General features: G+C 39.7%; 1 protein-coding gene across 4 annotated transcripts in view; it reads right to left on the reverse strand.

Annotated features, from left to right (window-relative positions):
* GRIP1 (glutamate receptor interacting protein 1) overlaps positions 1-15,446 on the reverse strand; it is a 585,000-nt gene that overhangs the window by 43,090 nt on the left and 526,464 nt on the right. For 2 of the 4 annotated variants that reach the window (XM_070755655.1, XM_070755656.1), the window contains 5 exons: positions 8,230-8,382; positions 5,246-5,432; positions 3,483-3,628; positions 1,492-1,572; positions 117-186 (listed from right to left, as the gene is read on the reverse strand). In XM_070755655.1, the coding sequence (XP_070611756.1) occupies positions 117-186; positions 1,492-1,572; positions 3,483-3,628; positions 5,246-5,432; positions 8,230-8,382 (637 nt within the window). Of the gene's footprint in view, positions 1-116; positions 187-1,491; positions 1,573-3,482; positions 3,629-5,245; positions 5,433-8,229; positions 8,383-9,005; positions 9,162-15,446 lie in introns of all 4 variants that reach the window. The other 2 variants (XM_070755657.1, XM_070755659.1) reach the window with 2 other exon arrangements.

Here is a 15,446-nt window from a genome sequence, read left to right on the forward strand (position 1 = left end):
TAGCATTTTATATTATGGGAAGCACATACTTTTACAATTGCAGAATATTTAAAAATCCAGGAAGTTTGAGAAATGTGAGCGGGCAACATAATCTTTGTCACCTTGTAAGCACTCACCTATGGGCAACACTTCCCTTCTTAATATCTGAAATAACAAGAGGATCCCCTGGTTTTCGACTAGATGGAGCTGAAATATAGAATACACAAATATTTGCAGTTGAAATAATCCCCCAAAACTATCCATACATGCATATCTATATCTTCCTTGTCTTTGGAGTAAGCAATTTTATATGATGTAAAAAAGATATACAGTGATCCCTCGATTTTCGCGATCTCAATCTTCGCAAAACGCTATATCGCGATTTTTCCACCCGATGACGTCACTCCTTTCCTTTCTCATCTTTCTTTCTCTCTCTCTTTCTCTATCTTGCTTCTTCCTCTCTCACACTCTCTTCCTCCCTCTCTCATCTCTTTCTTTCCTTCTCTCTCTTTCTCTATCTCTCCCCCTCTTGCTCTCGAGCGGCAAGCGAGCAGCCGGGCGGGCGGGGTGATGGGCAAGCGGCAAGCGAGCGGCTGGGTGGGCGGGTGACGGGCAAGCGGCAAGCGAGCAGCCGGGTGGGCGGGTGAACGGGCAAGCGGCAAGCGAGCTGCCGGGCAAGCGGGTGAACGGGCAAGTGGCAAGCGGCAAGCGAGCGGCCGGGTGGGCGGGTGACGGGCAAGCGGCAAGCGGCAAGCGATCTTGGGGTTTCCCCTTTGCCTGGGCGGCGGGAAGACCCAGGGAAGGTTCCTTCAGCCGCCCAGCAGCTGATCTGCTCCGCAGCGCGGCAGCAGCGAGGAGCCGAAGATGGGGTTTCCCCTTTGCCTGGGCAACGGGGAAACCCCATCTTCGGCTCCTCGCTGCCGCCGTGCTGCGGAGCAGATCAGCTGCTGGGCGGCCGAAGGAACCTTCCCTGGGTGCCGCCCGCCGCCCATGCAAACTCCACCATCTGCGCATGTGCGGCCATGAAAAAAAGGGAGCGCATGCGCAGATGGTGTTTTTACTTCCGCAACCCTACATCATGAAAAATCGATTATCGCGAGGGGTCTTGGAACGGAACCCTCGCAATACTCGAGGGATCACTGTAAGCCATAATAAATCAAACAAATTGAAGAATCAGTGAAGTAGTGAAAATTCCTGTTTCTCTGTATTTATGCCTCAACTTTTCTCCAGCAAAACTAGGCTTGTAATTTCTTTACATTTAATCCTTGCTATAAATAACATTGGCTATCTTTACAAAAAGAAAGATAAAATTATTACAGAAGCTTGACAAAATTTCATGTACCTAACTGATTTAGTAGAGTCCAGCTCAAATAACAATAATAACAATAACAACAATAACTCTAGTTTGACAAAGCAAGATAAACTATATACTACTACATTACCATGTTACAATTCTCTACTAACAACCAGTATTATAAACAAAAGATGATGAAAAAAAGCTACTTCACTTACAACTTATGGTGATGCCAAGTTCTACATTATGCTTCTTTGGTAGTTTTACATGAAAAGTGCCGCTACTTGGTATGACAGATTCTGTAATTAAAATATTTGCAGTTGAAATATTCATTTATACTAAATAGAACTCCATTCATTACATTTTCATAATTCATATATAACATACTTATTCAAGCAGTTAACAACTCTGAGTCAGAAAAGTAAGCAAATCAAATCTTGAACTATATTTTAGGTTAGTGACTTAAAATAATCATGAAGCATTGATTATCATTAAGCTAAAGGATTGAAAAGTAGAACAGGAAACTTTAACATATAATAATAATAATATCACATAAAAATTAAAAGTTTTAAATCAACATTGATTTAACTAATTGTACATCATAATTATTAGAAAAACCCTTTCAGCATACTGAAATACTTATCTAAAAGTAAAGTGTTGTTTATGCAACTACTGTTGTATAAAAAATATTAAGAAAACCAGTATGTTTAAAATAATAATAATAATAATAATAATAATAATAATAACAACAACAACAATAATTTATTAGATTTGTATGCCGCCCCTCTCCGAAGACTCATGGCAGCTCATGGGTTGGCTAATAACAGTGTTACAATGTAAACAAATCTAATATTAAAAAGCATCTAAAAAACCCATAATTTAAAAACCATGCAACACGCATACCATACGTAAAACTATAAAAGCCTGGGGGAGGTGTCTCAATTCTCCCATGCCTGGCGATACAGGCGAAAGACAAGGAGGGTGGGGGCAGTTCTAATCTCTGGGGGGAGTTGATTCCAGAGGGCCGGGGCCGCCACAGAGAAGGCTCTTCCCCTGGCCCCTGGACCAAACAACAGTTTAGTCGATGGGACCTGGAGAAGGCCAACTCTGTGGGACCTTATCGGCCACTGGAATTCGTGCGGACAGAAGACGATTCCGGAGGTATTCTGGTCTGATGTCATGAAGGGCTTTAAAGGTCATTACCAACACTTTGAATTGTAACTGGAAATGGAAAATATCTAACATTTTCATGCTACAAACATTTAGAAGAGTCTAAATTTAATGATAATTCAGTCAATTATATTGTATCAACATTTTTAATATTATTTAATATACTATTATAAGTTAATAATAGTATCTCACTTGGGGGCACGGGGAGTAAGATGTTCCAGAGGGCAGGAGCCACAGCAAAATAGGCTCTTCTTCTGGACCTTGCCTGCCAAAATTCATTGGCTGGCAGGGTCCACAGCATGCTCCTTCTACTGGCCTGAGTGGGTTGGCTAATATCGTCAGAGGTAGTCAATTTCTCAGATAGCCTGGACCCATGCCATGCAAAAGGTGATGACCAACATCTTGAATTGAATCTAAAAGCAGCAATGTAACATGGGTCACTATAGAGACCCAGGAATGGACTATGCAGCTGTGTCTGCAACAGCTAAAGCTTCCGGATACTCTTCAAGAGTAACCTCATGTAGAGCACATTCCAGTAGTCCAAGGATGAGATGACCAGGGTTGAAAGACTGAAAGCAGTTCAGGAAACAACACAACTGGTATACAACACAAAGTTGTACAAAGGCTCTCATAGACACAACTGTACTTAATGAGACTATAATAAATAGACACCAAGACTGTAATTGATTAATTAATTTTGCATCAAGAGTGTAATTAATAATCCATAGAAAATTCCAGGCAATTTATTTTCCTCTCATTTCTCTATACATGGATTGTTAATTTTATCATTTCAACTCTTTTTTAATACATTGTTTCTAATTATTCCAGGTAATAATTAATAATTATTATTAATTATTCCTTTCTGCCTATGGTGAATGTTGTATTTGAATAAGCCACAAAATAAATTCTGCCGGTATTTTGAAAGATTCAGAAATATTGAATAAAATATTGGCTAGGAGGGTCTATGAATGTGTGATAACAAATTAAAATGGATTAAATTCTCACCATTTTAGTATATGGAATAGTCAACCACTCATACCTGCAACATCAAATTCAATTTCCAGAGTGACCTTGCTAGTGATAGAAAAATCTCTGAGGAGCTGATTAGCTTCATCAAATGAGCTATCTTCAGTTAGGATCCCATTTATAGCCAGTATCCTATCTCCTATTTGGAGGATGCCACACCTTCACACAAAATGAAGCAAGTACAGTAAGATTTCAATACATGGAAAAGATATAAACTCAATTTAAGTGTTATGAAAGATAACAAAATTACATGTTCTCCATTAAAAGCTTGCTCAATTATCACATCCAAAAATTTGCAATTTTATCTAATTTTGTTCCAAGGAAACTATATTATTCTATGTTTAAGATCAGCATGGTTTTAGAATAAAATATTAATATAAAGTAGTTTAAAAAGCAGTGGTGATAATGAGGTTTTTTTGTGTTTTTCAATTTAAGTTAAAAAGAGAGGGGGGTTCAATGTTCAGGAGGGTGAAAAATGTTGTTAACTTACAATTGTTAAAGCAGATGTATGTTTGTAAGGGCTGTTGTATCTACTTTAAAAACTATTCCTAACATTGCAAGAATATGTATGCAACAACTCTTTTTTTAGAGAAAAATAGCACTATTTCTCTTAATGACTCAAAACATCCCCCGAAATGAAAAATTTCTAGCTCTGATATTTAAAGACTTTATATTATTATTACTACCCATGTTTCCCTGAAAATATGCGGCAGGCATTCTTTTGGCCAGGAGAGCAAGAGCGAGAGCAAGTGAGAGGCGGGTACACAGACATCCCGCAGGACTATCTCGGCTCCTCTGGGCTCTGCCTACAGCAATTTGAAACATGCTCCTGCCTGTGAGGAAGAGGAGTGAGCATCAATCCCTGCCTCACTGCCTCCTGTGATATCTGGCATGTTGTGTTCCAAATGATGATCTGTTTGTATTCAAAAGTCCCACAAGATCTTCATCTTCTCATTTTTGACAACTTTTTCCACTTTATGTTCCTGTGATTTTTCTGATACAAATTATTATTATTATTGATTCATTAACTGGTAAAAACTTAAAAATACAAGTCCTAACCAAGGACGTAAAGCTATTAAGGTAGGATCTGAGTATATAGGCAGTTTGCAAAGTCAGGATATTCAGGTCTAGTAGGTTCAAAATTTCCCTGTATTTAGGCAGTGTTTGCCACCCATCTTGTTTCAAAGCAATTCTGGGAGGCTTACAGCATAAAAGTATCATATGTCAATTATAACTTAACTGGGAAATTGAAATAGCAATAGCACTTATATACTGACACAAAGTGCTTTACAGCCCTTTCTGAGCAATTTACAGCATATTTCCCCCAGCAATCTGGGTCCTCATTTTACCAACCTCAGAAAGATAGAAGGCTGAGCCGCTCAGGCTTGAATTCCTGGCAGTGAGCAAAGCTGGCCTGCAGTACTGCATTCTAACCACTGAACCACCATGGGCCCTTTCCTGATAATCTAAAATAGCTAATTTTAATTAAGCTTCACTGATTCCATTAGAAAAAGCTTATCTAATTATCTTAAATCCAATTGTCTGTCAAAGGTCATCATCTAGATAATGCAAAAAGTAATTGTGATTTTTTTCATGCCTGATCATTAAAAAAAACTTTTGAAATCAAAATAGGAAGGACAGTATGTCTCACATTTTTAGTGAACAATCCTGAGAAATTATCTGAATCCAGAAAATAGCTACTGCAAGGGATCGAAGATATTCTAAAGCTAAGCAATAAAGGCTAATAACTTTACCAATCATTTCAAAGACACTCACTTTTCTGCTGGACTGTCACCTTCTATATAGGAAATCAGAGGTGGAGATGATAATGTCTCTGTAGCAAACACACTGCCCTGGAGCTGGATTCCAAATCCTACAATCGGATCAGCTGTCAACACTAATTCGGTGGTTTCCGTGTGGACAATTTGCCCTGCCAAGCCAACAGTGCTAGAGGCTAGTGATACTGTAAAATATATTAAACAGAAACAATGACATTTAGAATTCATTTTCCGATACAAATACTATCTATCTATGTAACTATAATAAAATGTCAAGTGTCACAATTTTCAGTTAGAATACTTAAAATTCAGAATCAACATACAGCAATACTTAGCTAAACCTAGGAAGAGCAAGGAATTAGTGCCTGGGTGTATATGTGAAAGAGATGATCTAAAACCCGGTATGTTAGTTATTTCAGTCAAAGAATCAGAGGATTGACTGTCTTTACACCAGTCAAATTTCTGATCCTTAAATTCTAGGTGGTGACATATTTTATTATTTCTTGTAATGCTATTTTAATACAAAGGTTAATGTAAACTATATACATCCTGCACTCAAATATATCCTAGATTTTTTAAAAAAAAACTAGACTTATTAAATTTTGTATTTTAAGTGTCCTATTTATAAATATTTATTACAGAAAAGCCTGACTATAGAAGGAAAGCTGTGTCTAGTAGATATTTGTGAAAATAATAACATTGGATTACATGCACTGACAGAAAAGGTTTTTTTTCTCCTCCAAGGAGACTTTCTTATGCTTCTGTACCATGGCCATTCTGTTCAAAATTTGTTCAGGAAGGATTTCAACCTTTTAAAACAGCAGTCCCCAGCCTTTTGGGCAACAAGGAGGATTTCAACCTTTTAAAACAGCAATTTATTTGTTTGTTTGTTTGTTTGTTTGTTTGTTTGTTTGTTTTATTTTATTTTATTTTATTTTATTTTATTTTATTTTATTATTTATTTATTTATTTATTTATTTATTTATTTATTTATTTATTTATTTATTTATTTATTTATTTATTAATAGAGTTGAAAGGGACCGTTAGGTCATCGAGTCCAACCCCCTGCCTGAGCAGGAAACCCTACAGCAACCCCAGCCAAATGGAAGTCCAATCTCCTCTTGAAGGTGTCCAGAGTTGGGGAGTTCCCAGTCTTTGGTGCAAACAGGGGTCAGTTCCATAGAAAACAATTATTTCATGGGCTGGGCGTGTGTGGTTTCGCATGCTATCTAGATTCTACGCAGGCCACGCAGATAAAGTTTCACTCAGTTGCATGGCCATGGATGGGTACTGGTCTGTGGCCCAGGAGTTACGGACCTCTGTTCTAAAAGATTTAGCAAGTGCATTAGTGATTTAATCTAAATGGAAAATCTACCATACTTGTCCACTTTGGATACAATTATTAGATGAATGGCTACAACACACACCAACTGCAATCACAATAATAGATTTGTAAAGGTGCGCGTCCTCGCGTGTCCATGAAATTATGGACATGAAATTGTTCATAAGAGTATTTATGAGTTCATAAATTATATAAGGCTACAAGTTTATATAAGAGATATTGTCAAACTTCAACTTAGCAGAGAAAAATGACTACCATTTTATATGTTTAGTTAACAAGAAAAGTTCAGAAAACAAAAAGGCAGGAATAAAAAAGTACCAGAAGATATTCTTTCATGAAGATTGATTGCTCTAAGATTGCTTATTTAATTGCTGAATTATTATAAGTCTGCTTCCTGAGGCTGCTTGCAGATTTCTAAACCCATAAACATGAGTTTGCAAGACCTCAAAGAAGATTTTACTGACAAGGAATCCTGTCTAGTTTGGGTCCATTAGAATTAGAAGCAGCTGAACAATAATATAGACATAAAATAATAAATAAAACAAATCATTTATTTACAACTCCAAACATTATTTACAGTGTACTATACAGTACAGTGGTACCTCGAGATACGAGTTTAATTCGTTCCGGACCTGGGCTCTTAAGTCGAGCAGCTCTTATCTCGAACGACTTTTCCCCATAGGAATTAATGTAAATAATTTTAATTGGTTCCAGCCCTCAAAAAACTCACAAAGTTAGTCTAAATTATGCAGAAAGACATGTTTTTAATGAAGAAATGTACATGTACATATAAATGAATAATGAAGTTTCTTTCACTTAACTTGTAAACTTTCTTAAACTTTTAAATTTACATATGTTCAACTTCTCTGCCACCCAATCCTGTAGGACAGAGGTCCCCAACCCTTTTTGCACCAGGGACCTGCTTTAAGCGATCAAGAGAGGAATGGGTGAATGAATGGACGGAGGGTGGGAAGGAAGGAAGGAAAGAGGGAAGGGACAGGAACAGAGGAAGGAAGCAAGGAAACTTATGAAAGGGGAGAGTAAGAGAGGAATGAGTGAAGGGAGGGAGGGAGGGAAGAAGGTGGGAAGGAGAAAGAAAAGAAGAAATAGAGGAAGGGAAGGTAAAAGAGAGAAAGAAAAAGAGCAAGAAAGAAAGAAAGAAAGAAAGAAAGAAAGAAAGGGGGAAGAGACAGGAACAGAGGAAGGAAGCAAGGAAACTTATGAAAGGGGAGAGTAAGAGAGGAATGAGTGAAAGGAGGGAGGGAGGGAAGAAGGTGGGAAGGAGAAAGAAAAGAAGAAATAGAGGAAGGGAAGGTAAAAGAGAGAAAGAAAAAGAACAAGAAAGAAAGCTGCAAGCACCCCCCCGAGCCCCCCAGGCCGGCTGCAACCTTTTAAAACACGCGCGCCGCTTCGCAGCTGTCTCCTGAAGCCGAACGCAGAAGTTAGCGTTTGGCTTCAGGAGACAGCTCCTTGACGCTTGTATCTCGAATTTGGGCTTGTAAGTAGAACAAAAATATCTCTCCCCTCCCAGCTCTTATCTCGAGTTGCTCTTAAGTAGAGCAGCTCTTATGTCGGGGTTCCACTGTATAGATATAGATGTGACTCATAACTTAAAACAAATAGCCTTTGTGATAACCTACATGAACTTTTGAAGTCCTTCTTTTTCATTCTTCTTCTCATCAATGTTCCTCTTGGACTAGTAGAGTAGAGGCTGCGCGGTAAAGTACCCATGTTTAATGAACTCAAGCTGTATGCACTCATGGAGGCAGGAGAGAATGATGAAGATACCAAGGCTGTTGAAAGAGAAGGGCACATTTGATGCAAAGTATAAATTTGGTGCTTGTAACATCTGTTATAAGCTGGACATTGCTTAAAGTTTATAAGTCGCCACTAACCAAATCAGAAACTAGGCATCAAATAGCAATTTTTAGGTTGAAGTCTATTATTATAAAAAATATTTTAGCTTGAACAAAAATAATTTTCTCTTAAATAAATAAATAAATAGGCAATTTCATTCTCACAATTATTTCAACCATTTCTAAACACACAGTTATGTGAAATAAAACATACCAATGTGATTAGAAATCACATTTTCAAATCTAGTATTTGAAAAATATAATTTCTGACATAGATTTTACTTGATAAAGTACTTAACTGCACATCAATCTGTTTAAGAAAACTGGAACCTCAGTAGTTTCAAAAACTTTCATTCTTTATCAAAATGTAGAATTAAAGCAGGAAAAGATACTACGTCAGAAATAACCTGAATGTGCTTATGACAAATACTGAGACCCTATGAAACCAAAAGATTTTAAAGCCAGAAACAGGAAAAGGATATAATAAAAAGAATGTCATTGGGAAAACAACAATAACACAACAACAATGGATGTCTGAAGGAAAAAGTATGGAACATTACAAGGACTTTTTTGAGGTGGTGTTTTCTGGCATTTCAAAGCTGGCATCCTGAAATGATCAGGGTGTTTGGTGTTATAATGGTGGTAACTGAGGGCACTGCTGTGGCTCTTGGCATAAGGATCCCATAGAATCTGCTTGTTGCTCCTTTGAACCTTTACTGCCCACATGAAGGAATGAGAAAAAGTACATATTAAAAAAAATGAAAATAAAATAAATCAGAAAATGAGTAAATGGGGGAAAGTAATTGGGTAAGGTAATATAAATAAATTAAAAAGGGAAATGGTTCCTACCACCTTCCTTTTTCTGGTGAGAAACAAATTGTAAAATGTATGCCACAACCTTCCATAATGATGGGTTTGATGCTTTAAAAAATAATAATAATCTGAACATCTTCAATCAATTTTTAATCTGGCCCTGTCTTTAGCTACCATTATTAAAGCCTTTCAAGAAGTCATTTAATTCAATATTAACAGCATAAATAAGATACAATTATTAATTAAATTTAGAAAATATCCCTCCCTCCCCACCCAGATGAATGTATATATATTAAAAAACCAAAAACCAAACAAGAGGCTATATATTTTTCAAAGTAATTTAGAGTGGTTTACTGTCAGTCATTTCAATTTATTACTTTGACTTTTTAATTTTATCAGCCTCTATCATTGGTACTATATTATTCAGGGCAATGAATTCCCTCTCTTAAACATTAAAACAAAAATTCAATGTTGGGGAATTATTAATAAAAATAAAACAGAAATTCAGTGTCATAATTTATGACTCTGAATTTCTTCAGACTATTTTTCATCACAAATGCTGTTCCTTGTAATGATCATTTCTGAATTAAATTTACCTTAAAGATTCTCCCCACCCTCCATCAAAAGATAAAAGGCAAAGTAATCCTAAATGTATTAAATATACATTCTTCAAAATATATGAGAATTTCCCATTATTCTTATATTGCATTGTTAATATGTTAAATTATTATATATTGATACAAAACATGAAAAAATATAAAATAGACTTCAAATTTTTCTTTGCTTATTCACTAAGGACTGAAAGGAAGTTTCCTCTTGGATTGTTTGTACCAATCATATTTGTATGTTTTTCTGCTGGGTTATTAGGTATAATGTTGTTGCAATTAACAAAATAAGAAACATTCTTAACACTGAATAGAACATGTTCTTATTCACCAGTAATTTGGAAAGAATTACACAACTTTATTATTACATTTATATAGCTTCTTTTGTACAGGTACTTAAAATAGATTAGAGTAAAATAAAATAATATATATATAAAGTCAAAATTAAAATTACTAACAATGATGTTAACAATTATAAACTTGGAAAAATGTATTCCTAATTTTGGAGAGTGGAATCAAATGTTCTTTTCTGTGGAGTACATAATACAGGATGGGAGCCTCATAGAAGAAGATCCTCTCCAACATGTCAAATAGCTGAACCTCTGGGGCTATCTTCAAAAAAGTTTCTCCTGCTGATCATGATCAGGTGTGTTCCTATAGTACTGGTAGAGGTTGCCTCTCAGAGAGTCTGGCCATAATTTTTTTTGGCTCTAAACATGAACCCCAGCATCTTCACTTATTCTTAGTAGGACTTAGTAGGACTGAATCCTCACCGGGTAATAGATTGGCCATCACATCCTCTACCAGCATTTTACCCCAAAATAATGCATGTTTCAGTATCAAAAGAGATTGCAGTAAATATGGCTGGCTCAGGGTTGCAGTTTCATGTACTAACCATACTTGTGCAGTTGTGCTCTTACTCTATCTTTCTCCTGAAATATGGGGATAGCTAGAGAGTCAAGATGTAATCGAAGAACACCCCAACCAAAACAAATTTTATCTCAGTTCCTGAGTTCAAATTTCTTTTGATCAATAGTGCCTTCGCCTCATCTGAAATTAATTTCAACCTTCTGTCTTCATCAAAACCATGATCAAAATCAGGTAATGTTTAAGGATGTTGATTAAGCACTGAGAACTGGATTATAGAAAACAGCAAAGTAGACATCATTAGCATTCTGATATTCCACTCCAAAGCTCTTCATCCTTTCTTCAGCAGTTTCATGTAGATATTAAGCAGAATAGGCAACAAGATAGAAACTATCACTATGAGATAACTGAGATTAACAACCTGGGTATCACAAATATTACATAACCTTCCACTAGATCACATGCCCTAAGTGCCATGGACAATAGCATCAACAGTCCTGTATAATATGGGAGCTCCCCATTTCTAGCTTCTGAATCAGACATCCACCAGCATAACTGAATCATTCTTGGTACATCTCAGATAGGACACTGACTGAAATGGGTGCAGATAATTATCTAAATCCTATGGTGCTATAGGATTACTACTTTTTCAACCACTCTATCCACAGAGCAGAATGCTTGAGCCTGACATAATTACAGAGATCTTCCAAATCAAAGGATTTTTGCAGTTAACAATCTTATAATTGCCTACTTAAACAGATGGCAAATGATACACATTCAGAGAGGGACTGATCAACTCTCTTGACCAGTGAAAACTTGGCAGATTTAATCATCCAGGAAGGACAAAGATTGAGTACTTTCTGAATGAAAAGAGACACCATTTCTATTCACGCGTTTCACGCTGAATTAACTAGACAATGCAGAGCCCATAAAATACAACATATACTTCCCCTGTTTTAGTGTACATTTTGTGGCAAAGAATCTTTTCTACTTGTGAAAGTTCCTTTTTATGATTATGAACACTGATATACAGTGATCCCTCGATTATCGCGAGGGTTCCGTTCCAAGACCCCTCGCGATAATCGATTTTTCGTGATATAGTGGTGCGGAAGTAAAAACACCATCTGCGCATGCGCACCCTGTTTTCCATGGCCGCGCATGCGCAGATGGTGGAGCGACGACAGTTCGGAGGCTGGCAATGGTTGTTTTTCATGCCGGCCACCCCCCCCCAGCGCCTCCGGGCTCCTTGCCGCTACCCCACGCCCGCCCGATTTGCCCCTCTCACCGGCTTTCTTGGGGCATGAGTCCTCCTTCAGCAGCGCTTGTGGCAACGGCTTCTCGGCTTTTTCCTTCCCTCCTTCCTTCCTTCCCTCCTTCCTTCCCTCCTTCCCTCCTTCCTTCCATCCCTCCCTCCTTCCCTCCCTCCTTCCCTCCTTCCTTCCTTCCCTCCTTCCTTCCCTCCCTCCTTCCCTCCTTCCTTCCATCCCTCCTTCCATCTCTCCCTCCTTCCCTCCCTCCTTCCTTCCTTCCCTCCTTCCTTCGCTCCCTCCTTCCCTCCCTCCCTCCTTCCTTCCCTCCCTCCCTCCCTCCTTCCCTCCCTCCCTCCTTCCTTCCTTCCCTCCTTCCTTCCTTCCCTCCTTCCCTCCCTCCTTCCTTCCTTCCTTCCTCTCCTTCCTTCCCTCCCTCCTTCCCTCCCTCCTTCCCTCCTTCCTTCCCTCCTTCCCTCCCTCCTTCCATCCCTCCTTCCTTCCCTCCTTCCCTCCCTCCCTCCCTCCTTCCCTCCCTCCTTCCCTCCTTCCTTCCCTCCTTCCTTCCATCCCTCCCTCCTTCCTTCCATCCCTCCCTCCTTCCCTCCCTCCTCCCTCCTTCCCTCCCTCCCTCCTTCCCTCCTTCCTTCCTTTCGTAAAAAGCACTTAAACAATGACAGAATAAAAACCCCCAGCCCTCACCTGTGTTTGAATTTCATTCACTCAGTCATTCATTCATTCTTCTGTATGCCACTCAGTCCCAACACTTTCAACCCACAAATTACCATTTCCCATCCCCTTAATGTACTGTACTGTACCTCTACCTGTACCTGTACTGTACACATTGAATAACACACTTAGTCATCCTGATAGAAACAATAACAATATTTATTTACATTTTTACATTTTTTGGGGGGGTTAGCATAACTAGGATAAATCGGGATCTTCTTCTATCACCATGTCTACAATGGACGCTGCAGGTGATGGTGTGACAGACCTCATGGTTTTTGTGACAAACATAGTTATGGGCAGTTGTTGGCGCATTTTCTTTTTCTGGGCTAACATGGCTCTGTATGGTGCAAAGGTGTTGTCAAGGGAGGCCTTAAATTGTATAGAGCGAGTCATGTTGGGATCCCAAAGTTTCACTATGCGTTGTACATTTGCAGCAGCTCTGTTCAGTTCTGCAAGCCGCTCAAGCGTTAGGCCAACATCTTCTTCTTCCTCAGCTTCTTCAGCTTCCTCTTCCTCATCTTCTTCACTCGCTGACCTGGTCAGCTCCTCCAGATCTCTGTCTGTCAGCGGTAGGCCATGCTCATCAAGCAAACCATTGACTTCCTCTGGTGTCCTGTCAACGAAGCCTTCTCCACCCAGTGCCTGTGCCAGCTTCACAGAGTTCTGGACTGCAGCATCTTGAATTTCTTCGGGAACAAATCCCCTGTAATCATGCACCACTTCTGGCCACAATTTCCTCCAGCAGGCATTCATTGTCTGTGACTTCATATCCATTAAGGCATTCTGAATGTTCTTCAGACAAGATGCAATTGTGTACTGACGCCAGTAGGCCTTCAATGTGAAGTTTTCATCAGCATCCATTGCTTCCACGATGCTTCCAAGAGAATTGCGCGTGTACAGTGCCTTAAATGCGTGGATAACACCTTGATCCATCGGCTGGATAAGCGATGTGGTGTTTGGTGGCAAGAATTCGACTTGCACCCCATCATGTTCATGTGCCAGGTCATCATGGCCTCCAGCATTGTCCATTAGGAGAAGCACTTTGAAATTGAGTCCTTTGGCAGCCAAATAATCCTTCACCTGTGGGATGAAGCACTGATGAAACCAGTCCCGCGTGAGGGGTTTTGTAATCCATGCTTTAGGATTATGCATCCAGTACACTGGCAATGCATTCTTATTTCTGTTCTTGAGTGCTCTTGGATTTTGTGACTTATAAATTAGCCCTGGCTTCATCAAAAAGCCTGCTGCATTCCCACACATGATCAAAGTCACTCTATCTTTCATGGCCTTAAAGCCAGGGGCTTTGGCTTCATCTTGCATCAAGAAAGTCCGTGAAGGCATCCTCTTCCAGAACAGGCCTGTTTCGTCCATGTTGAACACCTGTTCTGGAAGGTAGCCCCCTTCTGCAATTAGATCTTTAAACGTGTGCTGGACAAAGTTTTCGGCTGCACCTGTATCTGCTGAGGCAGCTTCTCCATGCAATGACACACTCTTCAGGCCATAGCGCCGTTGAAATTTCTCAAACCACCCTTTGCTTGCTGTGAATGTGGCTGGGGCTGAAGAAGCAGAAGATGTTGATGGCTGGGGGTCTTCAGAGTCACCAGCACCTTCATCTACAGAGAATGACAGGAAAGGGAGAGAGAAGTGACTTGAATGAAAGCATACAGTCCTTCCTTCCTTCCTTCCTTCCTTCCCTCCCTCCTTCCTTCCTTCCCTCCTTCCTTCCTTCCTTCCTTCCATCCCTCCTTCCTTCCCTCCCTCCCTCCTTCCTTCCCTCCCTCCTTCCTTCCCTCCCTCCCTCCTTCCCTCCTTCCTTCCCTCCCTCCCTCCCTCCTTCCCTCCTTCCTTCATACCCTCCTTCCCTCCCTCCCTCCTTCCCTCCCTCCCTCCTTCCCTCCCTCCCTCCTTCCCTCCTTCCTTCCCTCCTTCCCTCCCTCCTTCCTTAAAAAGCACTTAAATAATGACAGAATAAAAAACCCCAGCCCTCACCTGGGTTTCCCTCATCTGCATCGCCTCCTTCTGTGTCTGCAAGACGGTTGTACAATTGCTGTGCCTTTGTCCTTATGGTGTTTGTATCCAAAGCAATGCTCTTTTTGCAGCAGTCTTGTACCCACACGGACAAAGCAGCTTCCATCTTCATAAGGCGTTTGTTTCTAGGCATCACCATTCTTTTTGCAGCCTTGTTGAATGTTATCAGAGAAGTTTGCCTTATCTTCTTTTCGTCTTTCCGAATGTATCGCACAGTCGATTCGTTGATCCCATAATGCCGACCAACATCTACATTAGAACGTCCCGCTTTCAGCATGTCCAAAAGTTCAATCTTCTCCTTAATTGTCAGCATCTTCCTGCTCTTTTTAGCGTTGCCGCCTCCACTCCGCATGCAACGTTTAGGAGCCATCTTCCAAGAAGTCTTCACAAGTTCCAACAGCTCCAAGAAACATCTCCAAGAAACATCTCCAAGACACATCTCCAAGAAACATCTCCAAGAAACATCTCCAAGAAACATCTCCAAGAAACAGCTCCAAGAAGCAGCTCCAACAAACAGCTCCAACAAGCAGCTCCAACAAACAGCTCCAACAAACAGCTCCAAAAGTTTCAAAGCAAAGCACGCTGAGCAAACAACACTGATTGGCTGAGATTTCTGTCCATCAGTATTGTCGGGCGAAATGTTTGCAATGACAACGCTGATTGGCTGAAATTTTGCTGTACCACCATTGCCGGGCAAACTTATTGCAAT

Source organism: Erythrolamprus reginae, chromosome 6, assembly GCF_031021105.1.
Source record: "Erythrolamprus reginae isolate rEryReg1 chromosome 6, rEryReg1.hap1, whole genome shotgun sequence".
Taxonomy (NCBI): Eukaryota; Metazoa; Chordata; class Lepidosauria; order Squamata; family Dipsadidae; genus Erythrolamprus; species Erythrolamprus reginae.